Raw genomic sequence first — 26,316 nt, forward strand, 5'->3', positions numbered from 1 at the left:
ATCTGAGTATTGATTATTAAATAAGTTAGAATAAGTAATTTAGTAATTTAGTTTCAGTTTTCGGCCAATGCATCCTGAATTTTCAGTTTCGGCCCAGAATTTTAGTGCATGCCTAGGACGTATTTAACTAAATGTAGTTATCAGTTTGAACAATATCTTGTATTAAAAATTGTATAGATAGAATCAGTATAGATTTATAATATCAGCAATCAATACAGCATGATTTCCTTCTTGTTTAAATTTGTGCATGTTAAAAAGAGAAATGTGAGCATGCAGGAACACTGGATGTGTGTGTTTTTTTCATTGAATGTCCTTGTTCAGTCTAATGCAGCATGAAAGAAAAGCGGAGAAAGCAAAAGACAAGACGCACATTACTTAGATAAAACACGGGCTGGGGCAACATGAAAGACCTGCTGCAGACACCATATTTCAATGAGACATCCGTCCTAAGCTAAAATAATAAATACAAATGGACGGGCTGCAGGAAGATGAGAGGTCAGAGTGGTTTGAAGAAGAAAGAGGGATTTAGAGGAAGACAGACGACATAAAGCAGTGAGCATGAAGTAGATGACAGACAGTAGGAAAAGGTAGGCCAGAGACAGGACGAGCCTAGATGAGACTCAGCGGGTGAAAACAGGGATCGATCGTGTGACATCACCGATGAACTGCTTTGATTGGATCAATTCCTTCTGTTGCTGATGTGTAGAACAGATTACAGTGGTGAGACGGCGACGATATCGCATGTGTTGCAAGTGGCGAACAAGAGCTGTGGCGCATTTATCCATGACAATGAGACTGCAGTTATGAAGGTTAGGAGGAGGTGACATCATCAGTTGCAATCACTGCTGAAAACATGTGGGTTTTCATGCATGCACTGTTATAGAATTCCCTGAAAGTTGTTGTCATTTGACAGATTTCCATGGGGATATTTGCTCTCTTCAGAAAAACATATGGCTGCTTGCTTGTCCTCCCATACATCATAAAGTCGCAGTGTGGTTAAAAATCAGGCCCCTAGAAAAATAATTAGACTCCACAAAGGCCCGAAAACCCACCCCAAGGTCTTTGGCGTCACTTTTCAGTAATGCACACGCGTCATTAACACGAGCAGTGAGCAGAAAACCCTCAGAGAACTGCTCTAAATCTCCAGGCCTTTGGTCCACCAAAACTTCTCTCTCTATTTGAGTGAACTAATACTAGAGCTCAAAATATGTGTTAAAGTAAAGATCACTTCAAATCCGTTTCATAACCTCAATACTACAAGTAGAGTGTGATAATTAGAGTCGATTTGACCTATAATTTTTTTTCCCATTATGGCCGACAACTGATTGAACCCAAAATGAAAACAATGGTCAATATTATAAATCTATACTGTTTTATCCGACTTTTTAAAACAGATACAGCATTCACATTGGGTGAAATCACATGCTTAAAGTGTAATAAAGCATCAAAACACTTTAAAATGGAGTACAAAAGATAAGTGTACTGTTTAGTAAAGTTGAAACCTGCCATAGAAAAGCAGCATTGCTTGAATCAGGCATTATCTGCTATATTGGCCTAATCATACCAATATCATATGTAAAAGTAAAAAGAAATGATACATATAAATATAAATAAAACCACTATTAAAGAGTTAGTTCACCCAAAAAAGATAATTCTGTCATAATTTATTCACCCTCCAGTTATTCCAATGTCGGCCTAATCATAGCAATACAACATCAAAGTAAAAGTAAAAATAAAATAAAAATACTACCATTAAAGGGTTAGTTCACCCAAAAATGAAAATTCTGTCATCATTTAATTACTCACCCTCATGCTGTTAAAAAACCTGTATGAATTTCTTTCTTTTAACACATAAGAAGATATTTTGAAGAATGTTACTAATCAAACAGTTGACGATAGCCATTGACTTCCATAGTAGGAAAAAAACAACTATAGAAGTCAATGGCTATCGTCAACTGTTTGGTTGCCAACATTCTTCTAAATAACTTATGTGTTCAGCAGAAGACAGAAACTATTACAGGTTTGGAACAACATGAGGGTAAATGATGACAGAATGTTAATTTTTTAGGTGAACTATCCATTTAAACTACTATTAGACTGTTAAATATGCTACTAAAAGAGTGCAATAGAAAAGAAGCATACTTAAACTGGAAAAATCTTGTATTATCTCATCTACTCAGGTAATATCACACCAATACTGTACAAATATATATTTTTTAAATACTTCAAATTACATTGATGGATAGATATGGTGACCAATTTATTTTGCATCCCAACTAATAATGCATTGGGATGATATTATTTGCACTACTCGTACTGTACATACTGTAATGCAAAAATGTGTAATGTTCTGTCCCTAAAAGACAGGGCCAGACCAGACTGGAGCAAAGCATACGCAGCAATGTTTACCTCAAATACTTCAGCTGAATGTAAAGCTTGCTGTGCTGTGATGCTGAAATACATCAGCTCATGGCCACTAGCAACCAGCCAAGGCTTGAAATCCTCTCTCTGTCTCTATTTCTCGTGCCCTCTGCTCTCAGCCCTCCCTCTCCACATTCAAGTTGTCTCTTTTTCTCTCAAAGACCTCTCGCTGTGGTCATGTCCAAGCCCTCTTTCATGTGTCTGCTCACTGCAGGTCCATTTCATGTCACGGCCACGTAATTACCGATTTGTTTGGGGATGGATGGATGGATTCCATTTCAAAAAAAGACATGAGGATTAAAACAAAATGTAAACATTAAAATTAGCGGGAGGAAAAAGAGCTAGATTTTTCTCGTTTTTTCCCTGAATCAATATCATTGCTTTGACAGCACACTGAGCTTGTGTGAATTGAATGTGTCTGAACAGATCGCTAAAGCTTTGAGAGTGAGCCAGACGGGGACAGACCTCAGAGAGAACAACACTTTTAACGCTTTCAGCCACAGCCAAATGAGAGAAACGGAGAGAAACACCCAGAAAGAGCGCATAAAAGAGAATGGACGTGCCAGAAAAGGAGGGAAATGAACTTCTAACGGCAATAGATGCTGATGAAACGGCCACATGTAAAGGACTTGCACTCCGCCACACAACGCTGCATTAAATGACGGTCAGGAAACGTCCACTGCCTGTACAGTTGCAACAGAGACCGCCTCGATTTTCAGCTGTCTTGGTTCCAGGAAGTGTTTTTCCCATTCATTTTCTCCATTGGGATTTGTAAAAAATCTTCAATAAAGAGTTCATAGCCACAAATCAAAACATGCTCAGAGATGAATCACAACATTTGAAATTTCAGTCAGTCAAAAGTTGCATGTGATCAACAATAGAGAAAAATACAATTATATTCTGAAATATTATTGCAAATTAAAATAACTGTTTTCTAGTTTAATAGAATTTAAAATGTAATTTATTCCTGTGATCAAAGCAGAATTTTCAGCATCATTACTCCAGTCTTCAGTGTCACATGATTTACTGCTCTGCCATATATATTAGTGCTGTCAAATCGATTAATTGCAATTAATCGCATCTCACATAAAAGTTTGTGTTTACATAATATATGTGTGTGTATATATTATTATATAATTAATTATATATATATATATATATATATATATATATATATAAATATGTGTGTGTGTGCGCATGTCTGTGTGTGTGTGTGTGTGTGTGTGTGTGTGTGTGTGTGTGTGTATGCTGTATATACATATATATATGTATACACACACACACACACGCACACACATATATACATATATATATATATATATATATATACACACACATATATATTATATATATATATATATATATATATATATACACACACACACAAATACATACTGTATATATACACACAGAGACATATGCACACACACAAACACATAGAAAGTACAACAATAATAATAATAATAATAATAATAAGGAATATTAATAATAAAACAGAGAAGTATAAAGTATCAATCACAATGCTTTATGGGATTGGGCAATCATTGCTGAGCTCTTTAGCAGAAATCTCCGTTTCCACGGTAACAGTGTTTTCTCTGGATATCGGATACTGTGGTTCTTCACTGGAAATTTGTCTATTAAACATAGAAATCACACTGACATGTGGCTTATATAGACGCATACACAATCATTCAACATCCTCGGACTTAAGGTACAAGCTTAAGGTACACTACATCCTGTCTTGAAAAGCTACTGCTAAAAATCAATATAGAGAACATAGTTTTACTTCCTGAACCCGCCTGTTACACTCCATACAGACAGGAAAGAGCGTGTGCCTTCGTCCCGTGTGACAAGCCACACCCAAAGGTCCTGATGAAGGTAGAGGAGCCATTTTATTTTGTATCTCTCCTCTCATCACCCACATTCATCTTGTTCAGACAACTTGCTCCAATCCATAAAACAGGCATTAATATGAAGCTATCATCCGGCTAAGAATTTTCATTTTAACTGACAAGGTGCCCCATTCATCACTGGTGGCGTCTCTATGTGCTCTCTGACTGCTGGAGAGAGATACAGGGAAGCTGCCCAGAGCCGGAGAACAAAAATGCAGCTAAGCCTCTTCAGCCGCGGCCTACAGAGAACAGACGTCTCGGACCCGCTGAGGGCTTCACAATACCTGCAAAGAGCATTCATGTCTGTGGGAACACTGTTGGCTTTTTCAGGAGAAAAAAAAAAACAGACACCATCTGAAATGCAACATCTGAGAATGTCATATTCTACACTTTTGTGCTTTTGTATTTTTCTCCCTCAAGCTCAGTTTCTTACACCAAAAACAGCTGTAAATTTTGTTTCACAACCATCATCTCGCTAACCCCATGTTAAACCATTTCAACTATTTTTTGCCAATGCAGAAAACAAATATACACTGGAATATGGCCATGATGTAATACATGGTTGTTTAATAAATGAAAACCTACACTTTCCATCAGTTAAGAACTGTTGCCAAACATATAGCATGCTAGAAACATAATAATCGCTGCAATGATGATCTAATCATAGATTATTTGCCTAAATCCAAACTGCTACTTTTTTTAGTGACCTGCTAACACAGCCGTATTGGAAAAAAAAAGAGCATTTACCAACATTTCTGCAAAACTCCAAAAACGCGTATATACAAACAATTCTATGCAGTTTCCAATCAAAATGAACACTAGAGGCAGTAAAACACAAACTAATAATTACATATCAATTAATAAAGGCTTATTTTTGCATGTTTCCTTGCACAACACTATATTATGACCTCAAAACACTACCGTAAGGCACGATTTGTAAACTAATACAGTTTGATGTTTGCATCACATAACCAGCTCCATATGTGTGGCTGTTGCTCAGTAGTTCACCCGGTTCCACACTGCACTTTCAGGTATGCGTCCTGTGAAACACGAGGCACGATATGACACGGAACGCAAATGTGTTTCTATCTTACGTATGATTGGGTTCACAGTTTCGGTTGGGTTTAGGGGGTTTAGTGTAGGTGGTATGTTATTTCCAAACGTGATTCAACTTTTAGCGCTACTCTCTGGGCATTTCATATCAGAACTTCCACGATACGCACAACAACCAATGTATTAAAACATTGCCAAATTCACGTTCGTCTGTTTTTGATAAACGTGAATGTGCTTTTAGCACCACTCACTAAACATTTCAATATGAAAGTGTCCTGAAACGTGGAAGAAGCAACGTAATATCATTTTGCAAAATGTTGTTTTCCCAGTGAGCCTGGGTTGCATCCTGTACATATACAGATACATCACGAAGAAGAAAAAAAACTGTGCATGCAACCTGTTTTGTTTGCAGTTTTGGTTCAGTGTTTTTTACTGTATTCTGAGCAGACATCCTGGTTTTTAACTTCTTTTCATTACATTTACGCATTTGGCAAACACTTTTATCCAAAGAAAATTATATTGCATTCAAGGTACACATTTGATCAGTTCTTACTTTCCCAGGGAATCAAACCAATGACCTAGGCTTTTGACCAAAACAATTATGTGGAGGACAATGCATGTTGAAACCCTGACGGAAGTTATGCGAAAGATACTTTAGTTTAAATCAATAAATGATCTAAGTGCACTAGGGAGGGAGTACAGTACCATATATCAGCATAATACATCAAACTACTTAAAATGAGCTAGAAATATCCTGTTTAAAGTCTTAATAAGGAATTCCCGCAAAGACATCTTTGGAGCTCTTGTAGAGCAAAGCGTTTGCGCTGTTGTCGCCACTTCTGTACCTTTGAGGATACGAGCCATTTTCCTTCAACGGAGAGGGACGTAATTCCAACAGACAGCCTCTTTCCGCACACCAAATGTGGAAGTGAAAGGCCATTACTGTATTTGTCAGAGAACTCATTAACGGATTCACATCAGAGGGAAGGACAATATATGCACGCGTGAGGGTTAAATCGAGACAAAGCAAGACGGAGGAATACAAAATGCTGTAAGTGTCTGCAAACGGTCTCAGCTGAACATTAGCACGAGCAGAAGGCCATGAGGGAGAGAGAAGATCCATTTTAATGAGCATCACAACTTAACAAAAATGTTCTCTGTTTCCATTCCTGACAATTTTGCCAATTTCATAGTAAACAAGCAGAGAGAAATACTCTCTGACAGCATCGCCTTGATATGGTAAACAGTCTGGCTTTGAAGTGAAGCATCAGATTATACATTGCTGAAGTGAGATTTTTAAGATTATTCTTGTTATATCTAATGATGCAGCTCATGGAAAAATAAATACACTGACATTCGCAGCGTGGAAAATTATTTACAAGGCATCAGAGAGAGAAAGAGAGAAAAAGCTAAATGTTTTCCCCTCGCTTGGCAAAATGACTGGGGCATGATTGGGGTGTGATATTGGTAAAATATTTATGATGAATACCGGGCGCGGATGCCAGCGGAATCGCAGGACTTCCTGTGGAATGTGTCTGGGCACATACTGTGTGCCAGCCTTCACAATAACCCACCTCCCTCCCTCCGCTCACACTCATCCAGAAACCCTCCCGCACACAGCAGATGCTGCGTTCATCTGCTGCGCTACACAGTAACTGTCCAAATATTGACACACAGCTCCGTCCCCCACTGATTTCTTTTAACCCTTCGCCATTTGCTCGTGACACATTTATATGTCTGCGGGCTTTATTCTGGAAGTTCAGCTGATGCAAAACAAGAAACTGGTAGTCAGACAAAAGTCAAACTACTCAAAAAAAATAATGTTTAAGATAAACGAATTCAAGAATTTTTCTTTTATAAAAATGTGTAAATATATATAACAATTTTATTTAACATTAAACTAACTCGGATTGCAACATTATGAAAGATATCTTTGAAATAGGAAAATTGACAAATACATTTTATGGTCAATTTTCATTTCATGTTGACTTTAAAGGGGTCATATAACAGGAAATTCGATAAACTATGCAAACGCACTTTAATCCCTCCAGACAATTTATAAAAACTAAAACAAACAAAATCGGTAAGAAGGCTTGTTAATCGAAACGCAAAAGATTTAGCCAATCCTAACAGAGGCTATTTGCATATAGAAGACTTCAAGATAAAGTATCAAAACATGGCTTATGGTCATGTAAAAATATATTTGTTGCAGGAATGCTTGGCAAATGAGTGGAATTCACACAAAAAAAAGAAGAAAAAAGAAGAAGAAGTGTAGAATCTAGCCGCTTTAAAAATGCCTTGCAAACATATGGAGGCAGTCTGAGAGAAACACACAAAAAAAAAAAAGCATAAACACTTGTACACAACTAAAATCCTGCACACAAGTTCAACACCCGCTCCTCACAGACATCCAGCTAATATGAGTTTATTACTTTTTTTGAGGCACCGCAGCGATTCGGAGAGGCCCGTGTGTTTTTAAGAGCGCTCTGTGGGGATTTCTCAGACGGGTTTGAGTGGGCACTGAAGGGGTAAATCAAGACTGCTGGGCGAGACACACATCTGACAGCGGAGAGAGAGTTCAGAGGAAGACGCTCAGCACACACACTGAGCCAGAGGCTCCCTCAGTCCTGGCCTGAAGCACACTTTCCATCCTCTCTCGCTCGCTCAAAGACTTAGTCTGACCACAGGGTGAGCACGTCCAACATTTAACACCATCGTAACTGCCAATACAGCAGTGCCTATCATCTTCACATTATGCTATTTGGGGCACAAGATGTCTGGTTTCTATATCCACTTCAAAAAATTTAAATACGATGTACTAAAATATTAAAGGTAAATTAAAAATCTTTAAATATTAGCAATGACATTATAAGACTATTATATTATATATTTGTCAACAGTTTCTTTTGAAATGTCTATGATTGTATATATTAGTTTAGATTAAGCACTGAATGAATAGTTCACTTCATACACACAAAAACAAATGGTGTCATCATTAACTAACCCTCATGTCATTCAAAAACTGTATGTTCTTTCTTCCATGCAGAACAAAATAATATGTTCATGCTGTTCTTGTCAATACAAAGTGAATGTTGATTGAGGATGTTGACCCAAAAAAATAGGCACCATAAACAAAACATAAAAGTAGTATGACTACTGTGCTGTACTCAACCTTCAGAAAGGTTAATGGGTGAGTTCACCCAAAAATTCTCATCATTTACTCACCCTCATGTCGTTCCAAACCTGCAACTTTCGTTCATCTTCAAAACACAAATGAAGATATTTTAAATGAAATCTGAGAGATTTCTGTCTGACAGTCCAGGCAAACTACCACTTTGATGCTTAAAAGAGTTCATAAATAGATTGTAAAACTAATCCATATGAATAAAGCAGTTAAGTCCAAATTTTCTGAAGAGACTCGATCGCGTTATATGATGAACATGAACCAACATGACCAACATTTGGACCAACATGAGGTTGATTAAAGGTACAATATGCAACATTTTCTGCCGCTAGAGGGCGCTACATTCCAAACAACAACAACGGCGTAGCTTGATGACGATGTAAAGGAGCGTAGAATGATGGGAACTGTTGTTTTCAACTCCACCGTGGATGTAAATCAGTCAGACGGGAATCGAAAAATCATGTTCATGGATGTTCTATTTTTATAAATGTTGCGTTTAATGACATGCTTTTTGTGGCGAGGGGGGGGGCGTGGTTCAGCGCGGTCTGTAACGAGAGAGATAGAAACAAGACGAGCGGGACGTAAGTAGGTCAAGTGCAAATGACGAACACCTGTGTCTTTTTGCAGTATTATTGGCGTGGAGAGACCGTGCTGGAATCAGAGACTGGAGAGAAAATTGGACGCAGAGAAAGAAAACCGGTGGATCCGAGCTCTCATTTTTGAACTGTTTTGTGCCGTCGCCACGGTGAATGCGCGTTGTGCGCGACTTTTGTTTGTTTTGTTTTATTTTAATAAAGTACGAGTCCCAGTCACGCCGACCCGTCTTCTTCCTGACTCTTGAACCTCATCACACTTTTATTTCATTAAAATGAATTAACAGCAAGAAAAGTAAGGTTTAATACTAAATTGGTTATCATAGATGTTACTGTATTTGTCGAATTCATTGTTGTGATAACGCTGCGCAGTTTTACGTGTTCTAAACAATTGTTGTAAAAGTACATTCGAACATACCCACATCATTTGCCAAAATACTGATTAATCTTTGTATAACACATGCTATATTTATTTACATGGCCATAAACACCAGACGTGATAAACAATGTCAATAAACTAAACACAAACCTAAAGCAATAATACTTTCCTTGCATAAACATAACTATTACCGAATGCTACATTTGGAAAATATAAAATTAAGCATGCTTTGTCGACAGAACCAGCTGCAATCGGTAAATAATAATTGTGTTCCATAACGACAGCACGAAACAAGCTAACGTTTGTTGCTTGATAGACGCTACAACTAGGCCTACAACTTCCGCATTTGTCCAGGACTCCACGCAGTACGAGCGGAAACCGAGGGTAACGCGGATATGACGCAATTGACTGGCGACTCCCAGCTCCCCCCTGCTCTAACGCCCCGTTTCCTTGGTTAAAATCGCAATTTTCTCATTATTTAAAAATAGTTGGAAACATTTGGGATATTGTAAGTAGTCAACTTAACAAAATATATAACACTGGCCTTGAGATTTTGGGATATTTTAATGCAAAATTCTTACATATTGTACCTTTAAATCATGACATCATTTAAATATTTTGGTGTGTATTATACTTTTAACACATGCATGTTTCTACATTCTAGTATTTGAAATCTGGAAAATCCAATAATTAATTTTTTGCTCCAAAATTTGAAGATTCCAGTTATCAGATCACTGTAGCAATACAGAAGCGAAGGTGAGATCGAAACCAGACTGAGATCACGACCTGAGCAGATCTCCAGTTCCCCGCGATCATTCCCACCCCTCCGCAGACCTGACCGCGAAACTCCAACCTTTCGATTAACCACAATTTGAACCATGAGATATCTTCTGCCTCTGTATTTTAAGTATTTGAGCTTTTATCTCTTAGGTAAAGTTAGAAGAGCACTGCATAGGACAGAGGAAGTTGAGGAGTAATTTCTGTGCCTAGTCAAATATGCAACATAATTGGCACCATCACAAGATGACAATAACAAAGAGATAGATTAGCTTTAACGATCAGGAGCTCTATAAAGTTGTAAAATGCTTTCCTGATAACAATAATGACACTTCAACATCATCATCATCATCGGCAGGATAACTACTAGCTAGTCAACCACAGGAAACAGTTAACCAGTTTCCTGTAATGTAAAATGTTTTCCAACTAAAAATATTTTTCAGCTCACTTTATAAATGGGAATCTTTATAATAATAGATGGACTTTATGAAGTGTTTTGTTCGGTAAAAAAATAAAACAGTGTATTTTATCCACTGAAATGTTCACTATGTGCTCATGTGAACAATTGTACCAATACAAATATGTTACTCTTAGCTTCACTGAATTAATATCACAAATTTGGTTTTGTGGTCTTTATATAACTATTATGGTTTAACGCCACAGGGAGAGATCCGCTTACATGTGAGGGTCACAGAGGATTTACAATAAACTAACATCAACAACTCTCTAAATTTATACCCCGAACAAATAAACAGGCCGAGGCAGAGGATTGTTTCGCCATGTGACCAGGTTTATCGTGCGGTATTATAGCAGATAGAAGTGTTTAGCGCAGGATTCCAGTCCAGGAATCCAGACTGATAGACTTCCAGTCTTCCATAAAATTCCGCATCTCAGCATTTTCAAATCGGGTTAATGCTTACATAGCAATAATGTTTTTCCCCCCCTCTCTCTTTTTCCCGAAAGTCTTTAGAATGTATTTAAATTAGAGATTTAGTTAATGAGTTTGGGCAAAGTCTGGAACAGTCTTTTAAGAATTATCATTCTCATTAATTTTCAGAATTACCCACTGTGTTGTGATAGCTGTCATGGACTTTAGAGTTCAATTAACTAAATACTGAGAACGTATATATAATATACGTGCACGCGTGTCTGTACGCATGCAGGACCCATACCTGAGCGTGCATAAGTATGCATGTACACGTTTGTGTGCGCGATTTGTTTTATTACAAATTTCTGCAGTTTACCATTTCAATCTGGGTTTATACGATAAATATGCGAGTAAACAATTCCAAGAAAGCAATCCATGATCCAAGCAAGCAAAGATCTTTTACTTAAGTCTGCATCACAATGCAGCATACATCTGCTTTATGTGCAGTTGTGCTCAAATCGAGACTCTCCGGTAAGAACTAGAGATTACCCACAGCAAAAACATAACATAACGAAAGTTGAAGGGCACACAATGCAGGTGGAATAAATCAAGCCCTTTCAGGGACAGGCACATCAAAGTGCATTTCTTGGCTCCTCATTCTTTTACTTTTGCACCGAAGTAATTATTATATGAGTAAACATTCGTTTTGTTTTCTATCATTTCATCCTGAGGAGTGCCCACATCAGAGGCATAAGTGTTTCATTACGCCTTTATCTGTCCACAGTTCTTGTGAAGCAGGAACAATTAACCCTGCCTTCAACGTGATTGATATAGGCTTTGCTTTCAATTTGTTCCACTACACAGATCATGAAATTCGCAATGTGCCCATCCTTATTGACCTAGACTTTCAAACACAGAGGGCTACAATGAAATGAAAAGAATTAGAAAGAAGAGAGCCGCGCAGCCATGAAATAACATGGGGAAGAGTGAAAAAAAAAAATGGATGTGACCTCACAAAACCTCAACTATTTCAAGTACACTTTCTGGAAAGTTGTTTTCTGTTCCATTGAAAGCTATCCTATACGTTTCTGCTCTCTGAGTACTGTCTGAAAGGCGGAGGAGAGCTCTCGAGATGTGGGCATACGCGGTTATGTCGTAAACACAGCTCGCTTGTTCATGAGCAAAATTGAATTTCTATCGCTCTTGCCAAAACCAATCTTTCAAATGTGAACCCCTGAGCTTAGTTTGTAAATCATTAAGAGGCAATGAAAATGCCTGTTTATAGGTATACAGCTGCTTTAATAAAACAGACGCAAAATACTTAGGGTTTTCAAGTGATTCATGTTAATTGAGAGTTCATTCTAAACTAATGGCATACGGTGTAGATAGACAGACCGGTAAAAGATAGATGATGGGTAGATAGAACGATAGATGTTTACAGTTGTCAAGCAACTATAATATAGTATGTAAAGTCACAAACATGCAACAACGTTAGAACAACGTTAGAACAACAGAATGAAAGAACAGAACATTAGAACAATAGACAGATAGAACGATAGAAAGGGAGAATGATAGACAGAACATTACAACGATAGAACGACAGAATGACAGATCAAATGATGGAATGATAGAACGAAAGAGTGATAGATAGAATGATAGATAGAACGACAGAACGTCAGAGAGAATGATAGAAAGAATGACAGAATGATAGAATGACAGAACGATAGAATGTTAGATAGAACGATAGAACAACAAAATGATAAAACAGAACAATAGAACAGAATGTTAGAACAGAACGTTAGAACAACAGAATGAAAGAACAGAACATTAGAACAATAGACAGATAGAACGATAGAAAGGGAGAATGATAGACAGAACATTACAACGATAGAACGACAGAATGACAGATCAAATGATGGAATGATAGAACGAAAGAGTGATAGATAGAATGATAGATAGAACGACAGAACGTCAGAGAGAATGATAGAAAGAATGACAGAATGGTAGAATGACAGAACGTTAGATAGAATGATAGATAGAACGACAGAACGTTAGAACAGTTGTCAAGCAAATATACAGTATACAGTATGTACAGTCACAATCGTGCATTTAACAACGCTTTCAACTGCAGCTCATTTGATCAGAAATTACACTCTGAACTATCCATCTGATCGACATACAAATATCTCATACGTCACTCAAAAATACTCCAAAACTATTTTGAAGACTTCTTTAAAGTCCTGAACGCACTGAGAGTTAGTGTGCGTTTACTGTAGCTGATGACTATAGTGCTGTACAGTATCAATAAGCAATTTGACCTTTTCCCACAGTCTGCTGCTGGAAAGGGCTTCATTTGTCAGGACTGTGAGCTAATTTTAGCCTTTCCCTGACGAAAGACCTGCTGCTACTCCATTACACGGCACGCACCGACGGATATATTATCAATTCAAAAAAGTTTGCCTTTGGTACGTCAAAGCACAGGAAGTGGCAGGAGACACAGAAGTGGCTGACACAGCGTCCTGCGGTGCTGCTTTAGATGAGTGTACCCGGTGATAAGCCTGGGAAAACGCCGGCACAAAAGCAGTCAGTAAATCCCTGCATAGGGGGCTTCTTTAGGTGACGACATGCGTAAGGAATGCTATAGAGAAACACCTCGGCGTGCTGTAGCTCTTTGTGAGACGAGGTGATGGAGGCTTACCTCCATTTACAGCCAAATCACAGCTATGACATTCACTTATTAAAGTGACAGGTGGGGCTTACATGCCACAACATTTATTTATCTGGGGTGTACAGCGGGTATCGCACGCGGTGAGGTTCGAGGACGGTCCGTGCTGTGTTTTCTAGCAGCTCTTCTGCTTAACCGGAATAATCGATTGTGATTTTGCATGCAAAACTCGGGAACGCTTACGAGGGCCTGTGCAGGTGCGGGTGATCAAATCACAGCTTGATGAGAGGGAAAAAAGAGAAACTAGGTTATTACTACTATTAAATAGCATTCGAATCACATTTAACTTCTGCAATATGATGTATTACAGAAAATTCGTCTGGAAATGATTATTTCCACACAGGTAATAAGGAACCATCATATTTTAGCCAAGTCAGTTTTATTTGTACAGCACTTTTCACAATACATTGTTTCAAAGCAGCATTACAGAAAATCATAATGATAATGTTTAAAATATCTTAAAAGCACAGTATGTACGTTTCGCCGCTAGAGGTCGCTTATTTAAAACAATAACAAAGGCGTAGCTTGATGAATGAGCGTGGAATCATGGGAGTTGTCATCATCACCTCCACAGCCGATGGAAAGCAATCCGACGGGACTCAGGCAGAAATCATGATCACGGATGATCTATTGTATTAAAGTTTTATTAACGTTACTGTGGTGTGAAGGAGGGCGGGGCTGATGACGGATGCTCCTTTCGTTTTGTTGTTTATGGTTATTTTATGATTAAAGTTACGTTTAATGTCCACCTCCTTCTACCCTCATCTTGAACTTTGTTACAGTAAGATTTGATCACTTAAATTCACATTATTATTCTAATAAAAGTGCTGAATTACTACTCCTACAGGTCACTTTATTTGACGAATTAAAATTGTTGAGTAACGCAGCGCTGTTTTAATTAGGCAAAATGATGATACTAAAATACATTTGAGTGTGTTGAAAGTTATAACGTTACTCTGTGCGTTCGCTCGTTGCTGCTACGAGACACTTGTTGCACATTGCATTAAGCTAGATCGATATTAGAATATCATATTAATAAAAGCTGGATGACTTGTGTTGCTAAATGGCATGCAATTAACTTTAGAACATACAATATGTTGGAAAAAAATGCTGTATTACTGTTACTACAAATAAAGCTCTTTCTGATTATGCCATGTTAGCCACTTGACAGAAAACATGTGATTCAATAAATCAAGAAAACGAGATTCAAACAATTAGACTAACCGTGTTGAGATATATAACAATGATTATTTTTCTGTTGATAAAGGCATCCAAAGAGTTGCTCATCTGTCTAATAAAAACACATAGGGCCCTATCTTGCACCCAGCGCAAGTGAACACCGACGCATGTATCATTCCTATTTTGCACCCGCGCAAAGCGGACTTTTCCCTCCACAGAAGCACGTCGGTTAACTAAGAAATACACTTGCGCTCCCGGGGGCGGTTCAGCGCAAAGAGGAGGCGTGTTCCGGCGCAAACGTTCCTTCTTGCTATTTTGCAGGTTTAGAAAACAATTGCGCCACTAACCAGGAAAAAATAGTTTAAAGTCAGTGGCGCGTTGCGCATGTTATTCATAGGCTATTTTAAGGGCGCATGCTTGGCCATAATCAATGTAGCGTGTGCACAACGCGCACTTTGATTCTCTCATCTACACAGAAGCAGCAGTTTTCATTTTTGCAAATCATACATTATTACGATAGATAGATAGATAGATAGATAGATAGATAGATAGATAGATAGATAGATAGATAGATAGATAGATAGATAGATAGATAGATAGATAGATAGATAGATAAACAATTTATTATAAAAGCATACATCTAGCTTACACATTTCTCCATTTTCATGTAACTTCTCTCTTTTACGGCCGTGACGAGAGCGTTGCTCTCCTTGGCTGTGAACCGCTGCTGGCGCGCGCCTGGCAAATCCGCCGTTACAATAGCAATCCGCTATGGAAAAAGCGCGTCTGCTCTTAAAGGGAATGTGAGATGACGCTCTGATTGGTTTATTTCACGTTACGCCCAAACCACACCTATGAATAATGAAGCTACTTCAGACCAACCCATTTTAGATTTGCGCCTGGCGCAAGAGGCATTTATCCCGCCGGTATAATAGCAACAGCGCCGAGACCCGCCCACAAAGTTACTTGCGCTTTGCGCTTTGACACTTGCGTTTCAGATCGTTAAAATAGGGCCCATAATATATTAAAGGGTCTTAGGTGTTTCAATTGTTTGTACGTAAGGACAGTCGAGGGCAACGCAGATATGACATCATTGACAGGCGACGCAATGACAAGGGCATTACACTGGTTAAAATTGTGTATATCTCTGGATTTAAACAAGTTTGAAATATTTAGAATAAATGTACACAAATCAACAAAATATATAGGCTATAACATTGTTTTAGTGGTTTTTGGATATTTGAATCCAAAAATCGTACATATTGTGCCTTCATTTTGTAATGATATAAATAATCAAGCAGCTGAGATTTGCTATATACTATAGTATATTGTATATTGCTTTACTTGAGGATACTGTACAAAGTTGGATGTACTATATAAATATATACTCTGTTTTTCTAATATATATATATATATATATATATATATATATATATAGAGAGAGAGAGAGAGAGAGAGAGAGAGAGAGAGAGAGAGAGAGAGAGAGAGAGAAAGAGAGAGAATTTTACAATGATATACTGTAAACAATCAAGCAGTTTTATTATAGACTAGTATTCAGGAAAAACAAGGGTAGTCTGTAACTGTATTTGAGTGATAATACATTTTGCTAACGAAAAAAAGCCAACTTGCATCCAAATGTAACAAGTTTTCAATGTAGAGAAAAGTAGCAACATCTTCAAATCAAAATGATAATGTCATTGTGTTCAATGTGCGCAAATATGTGCAAAGCCGAACCCAAATCCAAGTACGCAATGCACTTAAATCCATTTTCTTCGCCAATGCACATATAGGAGGATTACACATGTATTCTGGAAGCGCTGTAGTGTTTGTCCGGGCTCAGAAGTGCTGCTGGAACACTAGAGGGGGCGAGTAAAGGGCAACACTCGCTGCTAGCATTAGATGATCGCGGCACAGCCAAACCAAAGAAGCAGATGGGAGTCAGCGGGCAGAACATCTGTCTTTAGAGCCAGATACTAAATGAAGGTCTTAAAACCACTGTGGACATTAAACGCGTAGACGGGGAGCTCGGGTTTTACCGCAGCCGCAAACCATAACAAAACCTGTGACATTCAGAAGCAACCCTTTAGAGCAAGACCATCTCTGATCTCTTCTTTCTAGCATAAAAAGGGGCATATGTACTGCCTACAGTCCTTTGAAATATAAAGGCCTTCAATATTTGCATTAATGTATAGAGGAGAAGTTAGCAATCAGCATAGAGTAACCGGGGCTAGTTGTCACAATTATACGTCCAGTTACACAGTTTTAAATGTTCTTAAATTGGAAGAATTTAGTGAATTTCTGTCCTCCACACTAAAATATTGAATATCATCATATTTTTTACTTACATCAAGTCAGAAAGTTGTCAATTATTTACTGTTTGAATTTTGCTGAAAAGCCTGTAATTGGTCATTTAATTGGCAGTTCAAATGTGACAACTTACCCCATAAAGTGCTTTTGGGGCACATTGTCACAAAAGATTAATATATGCTGAATAAATGCTGAAATTAACTTGTATTGTTGTACAATTTCCCGTTTTCTTAATTGAAATTTCTAAAGCAGACTTTCAAAAGTTGCATATAAGATAACCATAATCTTAAACAGACAAAAATTAAAAACCACATATAGGGGTGTAACAGTAAAAAATGTATCGAACCGTACCGTTCTCCAACGCGAGTTAGGCTAATGTATGTTTCTGTCGATCGATACACATTTGTTCTTGCAACTTTGTTCAATGCAAGTGTCGTATGCTCTAGTATGACCAGTCATTTACGCCGTAAACACCCGGGGGAGTTGATAGCATGCAAGCACAGGTGAGACCTGAACAGCACACGTTGCTATCTGTTCATTTCAGCCTTGCCAACTTAAGCATTGAAGCACAAGAAGACGTGGCACTCATCTGAAGTGCGCACATGGAAAGCTGCGTCTCAGACAGTTCTCTCTCAAGTCTTGTGCTTGAACGGACAAATTCACACAAAAATAATGTCAACATGCCTGTCTTGGCGAGTATCCTAGTAAACAGTCAGTTATGTCTTAAGTGTACGTAAACAGTCGAGAAAGACAATGCATTTGTATCAGTATCAGTATATTGGATCAGTGCATTATGTCTTAAAGTGACGGCAGCCAAATATTCCTGCTGGCTGTGTTTTTAATGTTAATCAAACAACAAAAGACAAGGGAATTACTCACTGCTCTTGACTGAGTTGCTTTTGTAACTTTAATAATGATTAATCTTTTAATTTATACAGTAAAGATTATATGCATTGCTGTTTTACATTTGATTATTCAATTTCAGTACCTGAAAACTACTGTTAGATATCTGAAAAACCTGAAAAGCACCGTTTATTTTGTTTGTATCTTTTCAGTATTGTATTTATTTGTGCTGTTGTTTATGGTTAGATTTTGTTTTTGATTTTTTTGACAGTAGTTCGTTTTCCCCGAACATTGCACATACCGAACCATACCGAAACCATGACCCTAAAACCGTGAGTAATTTGAACCGTTACACCTCTAATATATACACACACACAAAGGCAAAAAAGAAAAAGGTCATTTAGTGATTCAGTGCAACATGACTGATCCATCAACCAATTCATTGATACGTCCAAAAAGGACATGGGCACATGCAAAAACCTCAGCTCAAATGTAGAGATGTATACATCACAAAGGCTCTCACGCCATGAGCCGTGCAGTAATGCATCGAGAGACTGCACGATTACCTTTGCGGGATGCATCTTCTTTATGTCTGTGTCTCTGCTCTGACCTTCACAATAACAGAGACGAGTGGCGGCTGGCGAGAGCCGCTGTAATCACTGCACAACACCAGCCACAGATGGAGGCTGGAAATCCCTCTTAATTGTGATAAATACACATCAGAATTGCTTATTTGCCTCCATCCCATACCGCGTTCGACGCCGGCGAATCAACGGGTGGAATTGGTGCGTCCTTTGTGTGATGGTATAGCTCAGCTTGGGCTGTCTGCCTCTCCAGCATTCAGAGAATATCACCGCTTTGTTTCGCCCATAAACATAAGCATATCTCTCACTTGGTGAATTTGAAATAATCACAAACACAGTGCACTGACACTCCTAAGCGTTTAGTTAGACGCTGATATTCATAATTACACATCAAAGGATTAATATAATGAACAGCTACAAGTTGAAATGGAACTTCAATAACAAACAAGCCAATTTTTCAAAGTGAAAAATCATTTTTTATGCTTAGTTGACATGAAGTTGACATGTTCTGAGGTGCACTCCAATTTTAAACAGCATTTTGATTATGTTATTATAATCATTACGCATGCACCTTTTATGAGCCCATATGTGACCCTGGACCACAAACCAGTCACATGGGTCAATTTTCTGAAATTGAGATTTATACATAATCTGGAAGCTGAGTAAACAAGCTTTCCATTGGTGTGTGTGGTTTGTTAGGATAGGACAATATTTGGCAGAGAAACAACTATTTGAAAAAAAAATCGAAACAAAAGTTGTCCATTTATGTGCGATATTGAGCTGCATTCACTCACAAAAATAAATGTTTTATATATTTACGGTAGGAAATTTACAAAATATCTTCATGGAACATGATTTTTGGCATGAAAGAAAAATCGTTAATTTTTAACCATACAATGTATTGTTGGCTTTTGCCACAAATATACCCGTGCAACTAATGACTGGTTTTGTGATCTAGGGTCACATATTAGTTTAGAAACTACTGTAGACCCATTTAAAATAATCAATGGCGAAAAAACTAAAGATATAGCCTACACTTTCCCTTATATATTAATTCATTCACATGTTTAACCTAAAATGGAAGCGATATGCATCACATACAGCATCTTGTTAATAGACCTGTTGATATACAACCCATTAGAGAGACGATACTTTATAATGCAACACCAAATAAACCCCAAGCATTTCACAGAGCCACAGCTCCGGTCTCAATCTACGGATCCACTGCTGCACCGTAGGAGAGGAAATGGAACAATTTAGCACTTTTGTTTGCTCACAGTGAGGGAGGGAGGCATTGCTTTCTTCAACACAAAGCCAACTTTGTGTTTAGTGTTGTGTATAAATTCACGCCAACCAATCTCTCTCTCTCTGTGAATTCTCGTCCAACTCCTTCAGAGTTGCTTCGCCCAACAGCACAATCCCTCCCTTCCCAACACTTACTACAGCAGGAACCGGCACTAGTAAACAGCACTGCATTAAAAAAATAAAACTCCCAAAACCACCCCTTAGAATTTCAGCCCTAGTGTTATTCGGTTCAACTCTCAAGTGGAGCCACATAACGAATCACAGAGTGCAATTTAGCCCTTCAGAATGCCGTTCGGAAACAGGTGATAAAGGAAGCACTCATGCACTGGCTATGAAGTTTCACCTGCCTCAAAATTAATTCCATCTTCAAGATTCCTATCTCTGTGATATGCTCGGAATGGCACACAAATCGCTCCCGCCAGAAAGATTACTGCAGACTGACTTAGCATAAACATCTCCTGCTGTTATGACTGGCAGGGGGTGGAATATAATTCTAATGTCGTGGCCTATTTAGACGTAGGTGCGTTCGCGTAATCTGCGCGTTCCGAGTGGGAATTATAAAATAATCGAGCTCGATGAGAGTTTAGTCAAGCTTGCTAAATGATAACCATTCGTAGTCCGGTCAGGCACACAATCGTGTGGAGTTGCACACTACAGTATATGAAACGGGCCGTGTTTACATTGTAAAATGTCACTGGCTCTACGGCTGATATTTTGTACACACACTGCAGGTGAATTATTGCATACAATCTAACATTAGTTTAACAAGCTGTACGCTGCACGCAGTCACACGCAGTACGGCAGGAATCAGTGATGCCTAATTTAATACTCATAAGAGCTAAACCGAAAAACACCTACTGTTTGTATGAGTAAGAACTAGCGATATTCTATAACGTAAAACAAATTCTGATTTCATGTAATCATGAAAAGACTAATGCATATCCAATTTCGATAATAAAGAAAAATACAATAAAATAACATGCACAACCTGACTAGAGTTAATAAGATCCTGAGAGCAGATTATCATTAAAGTAATTTCATAACTGCTGATTTATTTACACCTGTGATCTAACAGCACAAGACAGATGCATATGCAATACTCAAAGACAATTGCCATAAAACAACAGCCTTTAAGCACCAACCTAACTACTCTATATAAAATGTAATCATAATAACATTTCAGATCTATAGAACAATTGATTCTTATATTATTTTCAATACTGCAGATGATGACATAAATATGCACACTTAATTCTGATTGGATACATGTCAAAGTCCTCAAACTGCCACTTGATGCTTTATGCAATATGCACATCAAAATAGTCACAATTTCAGATCTGCAGAGTTTAGTGCACCACATGTCTTCTAAGCACATGCAGTAACAACATTTAATCATGAACACAATAGTTTTATATCACAATTTCAGCTCTATAAATTATGACAGCAATTGAATAACTACAGATTTATTTTAGTGGCATATTTCTTTAATTATAATTATAAAGCATTTCTGATATCATGCATTACTTCCTCAAACATCCGCTTTATGCACATTGTGCACAATTTCAGATCTATTGATCTGACAAATGAATTTAGTGCACCACCTGAGACACAAAACATCAGTCTTTAACATGCACCCTGTTATATATTCATATATCACAATATCAAATATATAGATCAAACTAATTGTGATAGCAATCGTGCACCTGTCATGTAGTGTAAAACACCATTCCAATGAAAAACTACTCAATTCTAACATCATCTAACATTCACTTAACTTGTTCTTTGTCTTGTGATCAACTTCGACTGTCATATTCAAAGTGCAGATTTAGTTCTCATATTTCAATCCCCATCAAGAGTTCCTGATGTAATACAGGACTCAAACCCACATCAATCTCCATCGAAACTTCCTCAAACAGCAGCCTGATGCACACTATTTCACAGCAGTAAACAGTGTGTTTTACTCAGATTGGCCTAATGCCGCGAAAACAAACGCAGAGCGGATACAACGCTGCAACACGGTCATGTTCGAAATGTTCACAAATTTCCCGCGAAACCTTCCAGCAGCGCGAGACACGCTGAACACATTCAACGGTCATGTCCTCTGTCCACCAAAACACACACTCTCACAGAGAATAAACACACACTCGCCGCTTCTGTCAGCGTGTATACCTGTTACCCAACCCCTCACACACACACTCCTGCGGAAAGGGCAAAGTTTCCCATCTCAGTCCAAAATGCCCGTCAGCGCACGCGTTTCCACAGACACACAACAAACCGAGCGTTTACCGTTCTCTTCTGGAAGGGTCTTGCTGAATGCTGGGCTTGGTGGGCGCCATCTTCCTGCAATTATTAATTACACTTTTTTCTTCCAGAATTCACGCGACGAGCAGCTGACAGCGGAACCGGGAGCATTTAAGCAACGCCATCGGTGGTACCGGAGCGCTCGTGCCCGTGTCTCCGTGCGTTAAGACGCGATCAGACGGGAGCGAGACCAGCCGACGCTGAGATCCAAAGGCATGCCAATAAAGTGAGAGGAAACCCGGGGACGCTCGTGCGATCCGACGGCTGTCCTCGCGGGGTAAACGAGAGCAGGAATCAGCGCACGAGACGGGCATTTACATCACGATGTGCCTCTCGAACACAGCCGCTTTTCCCTTGTATGTTTGTCCGCATTTTCCAGCTTTTTCCTGCTTCTCTCTCCCTCTCATCTCCCTCTCCTGCCGGCGCAACAACGCCACTCAGTTGTAGTTGGAAATAGTTGGAGTTTATTGGGAATACACAGGTTGTTTTTGATGCACCAACGAAAAGATTTGCGAAAGCAAATCATGAAAGCTTTTACTCGTTTGCATGCTGATGTTTGCATTCATATTTTTTTATAAACATGTGGAATGATATGATTGACAGCTGTCAAAATAAACTCAAATGCCCAAGTTGAGGTTTAAATTAATTTGAGACTAAATTATTTTTGAAACATAGCCTATATTGTCAAAGCACTAAGAGTGAAAAATAAAACGTATTTATTTATTTGATTTTAATAAAGATATTAAAGAGATATCTCGTATGCCATTGTTAGATCGTCAGAAAAAAAAAATGTCATGGTTGAAGTAGGCTATTTTTTGCACTAATGCACGTTCAGTATATTATTTCATTTTTCTAAGTGAATCCGTCTTGACATAAATAAAGGGCCTTTTTTCTGATGTGCATTAGAACCTGTGACCTGTCAAGGTCATGAGCTGACAGCCGACCCATTTAATGTCCCGTTCATTGTGTTGTGCTCTAAACAGACTGTTTAATTGAACGTGACAGTGTATGGAAGCATGTGTGCACATGATCAGTTGATTCTGCTGATATACTAACAATCAGAACATGCACATCCATTAATGCCAGTCTTCCGCCTGGCTTTATAGATGATGGAAATTAGTGTGTATGTGGGGGCAAAATGAATTGCAAAAACCATATTACGCCTGACAAAATTTATATTTGTATGAATCAGAATCACACACCATGTGGTTTAGTGGTGTTTTCGTGGCTTTGGTGTGTAAAGTTTTGAAAATATATTGGAGCTCTTTTCTAATCTACTTAAAACTATCGTGCTCAGATGGATATAATAATTAGGCATTGATTTTGCATGCATTTATCACTTGAAATCTCTCTAAATGAATCATTTGTTCTGAAGTGAGTTTTTGTTTGCGTTGGAAAAGCCACTTTTATAATGATCACAGTCACCTTGAATGTTTAATATGATAGAAAATATGTTTAATTGTAAGATAAACATTAAACGTCTCATTTATATTGATTGAAAATCATAAAATGACGTTTCTTTCCATCTCAGCGTGTGTCTGTTATGGAATTTGACACATGGCAAAACTTTACAGTCTTTACATCGTGTTGTTTTGTGAAGCAAACCCTGAATCTCAGTGTAATTGAGATTGTTAGGAATCTAAGTTTAGACTTTTAGCAACCTCCAGTGAAATCTAGTATTGCTTTATATATAAACCAGATAACGGTGCAACGGAACAAATATGACATGAATGGTATGAATGTCACCTAAATGTGAAGAGGGAAAACAAAAACATGTTTTGCGTTTAGCCAGCATACCTTTGTTGGTAAGACGTCAAGCCTTGGACGTTTTGCGGGTTCCCGTTAGTAGCTCCCGGGACTCTGGACGCAGCCGGCATCCCTCCACCGGCTCCCGGACCTGCAGCCGCCGCCGCCGTCACCTGAACACTGAAATCCGGGAAGATCCTGATCATCCCCGAGCGCGCACCGCGATGCTGCACCAACCGAGTGTGTGTTGATCAACCTTCCCTCCGGTCCGACAAATCACAGCAGGACAATCCCATTAGTGATGGAAACAAGTTCATGAGCCATTCTACGTCTTGTTTTCTGCTTTCAGAAGAGAGAACCGTTGCTTTTACAGGGTTGGTGATGATGATGATGATGATGATGGTGCTCGTTGACTGCCGCCTTCTTTGCGCGTCCTGTGCGCTTTTACGCGTAAAAGTTTCAAGCGCTCCAAGCATATGTTTTAAAAGTGAACTTCCTTAAAACCTCATCATTTAACCATATCCTCCAATATATGAAAGTTCTGACTTTCTCTATGGAAATTCTGACAAATAATCAGGGTCCGTTGTCAGTTTAGGAAACTTACCATAAAGTGACACACTAACTCCTAAAATCTTAAATCAAAGTATCCTGATATTATTTCAAGTTTAAAACGCATATGCCTTTTAGTTTTAGTAGTTGAATGTACAGCTACAGGCTTTAACAGAAATGAAAACGCACGTGCAACACTTTCCTTCTAGTGTGAAGGAATGCGTGCGTTATAAATAACCGAGCACAGAACTTTTTTATCAGTCCGGTGTGTCCTGAAAAAGCTCTATGATTGAGCTCAGAGATAGCTGTCCATTCCCAGTGCGTGTGGTTTAGGAAACAGATCTAAGTATGTACGCGAGGAAAGTCCAGTGCATGATGTGATCTGCTCGCCTCCTACTGTTGTGATGATGATGTGCTACTGCTTTCAGTGATCAGCTTCTTCTTCTTCTGGTGCTGATGCTGCGCAGGTCAGGTGCTGCTGTCAGAATCAATGTCTAAAGCTGATGGGATGTTTGCTGTGTGCATGCTCCTGGTGTGTTGTGTTGTGTTGCCCTGCTGTGTGTGGCAATGCCATCTCTATAACGCGTGCGAGGAGATGAGCTCAGCCGCTCGTGCAGCTGATTAACGGCGCGCGCCGCCGCCGCGCAGCCAATGGGACGCTCGCACGGGAGCGCGCAGCGGTTTACTGCAGCAGTTAACCCTTTATGAGCCGAATGATGAGGACCAGGAGATACACAGCTGACACAGTGAACTTAAGTTATAATGCAACACTGTGTTGATTAGAATTCAAGACATTATTGGGAAAATAAAAAGCTAAACAACGAAATTACATTAGCTATATATCCATATAAATTCAGTGGCTATTAATGTTAGTTCACAGTGCATTAACAAATGGTAACAAATACAACATTTGATTTTAATGATAGATAAATGCTGAAATGAACATTAACTAAAATTAATAAATTCTCCACAAGTATTGTTCATTCTTAGTTCATTTTAACTAAAGTAGTTAACTAATGAAACCTTATTGTAAAGTGTTACCAAGAAATGTTGAGCAAAAATGGCCGAAAATGTGCAGATACAGATTTAATTTGATATTTTGTTAACATTAATACATTTTAAAATGTCATAGCCTATATATAGGTGTTTTGGCCAGTAGGAAAACAAAAATTAAACTTTACTTGTATATTCACTGTAAAAAATGATACGGTCAATACGTTATGACAATGTGTTTTTACATTGCTTTAACTCATCAGAATAAGTTAAGCAATTTTCAACTTACAAGATTAAACTCATTTTAAGTCAGTTTAATGTAATTTAAGTTGAAATGACATTAAAATCCAAGTTGAATGTACTTAATGTAAGGCAGCAACTTTGTTTTAAAATGTTTTTTTTAGATCTTGTGCAATACAATTATGTATAGTTTCTTGTAGAATGATGATATTAGACATGTAATCAGTATATTTCGTTTCAGCATGATGAGCTGGTGAGGTTTTCAGAGAGAATTGTAGGCTATAATTTTGCAGCATGTATCTTGCAGAATTAAGAAGAAAGGTGGTTTGGTTTACAAACGAATGGAGAAAAGTTTGCTCATGAAAAATCACTCTCTC

At 38.3% G+C, this 26,316-nt stretch overlaps 1 protein-coding gene across 6 annotated transcripts in view; it reads right to left on the reverse strand.

Moving 5' to 3' along the window:
* Positions 1–25,240, reverse strand: part of npas3 (neuronal PAS domain protein 3) — a 323,145-nt gene extending 297,905 nt beyond the window's left edge. For 4 of the 6 annotated variants that reach the window (XM_082142316.1, XM_082142315.1, XM_082142314.1 and 1 more), the window contains exon 1: positions 24,209–25,240. In XM_082142316.1, the coding sequence (XP_081998442.1) occupies positions 24,209–24,363 (155 nt within the window). In that variant the 5' untranslated portion in view covers positions 24,364–25,240. Of the gene's footprint in view, positions 1–22,396; positions 23,185–24,208 lie in introns of those variants that run through there. The other 2 variants (XM_082142318.1, XM_082142317.1) reach the window with 1 other exon arrangement.
* Between the last annotated feature and the right edge of the window lie 1,076 nt (positions 25,241–26,316).

This window comes from Leuciscus leuciscus (genome assembly GCF_965113295.1).
Source record: "Leuciscus leuciscus genome assembly, chromosome: 17".
Taxonomy (NCBI): domain Eukaryota; kingdom Metazoa; phylum Chordata; class Actinopteri; order Cypriniformes; family Leuciscidae; genus Leuciscus; species Leuciscus leuciscus.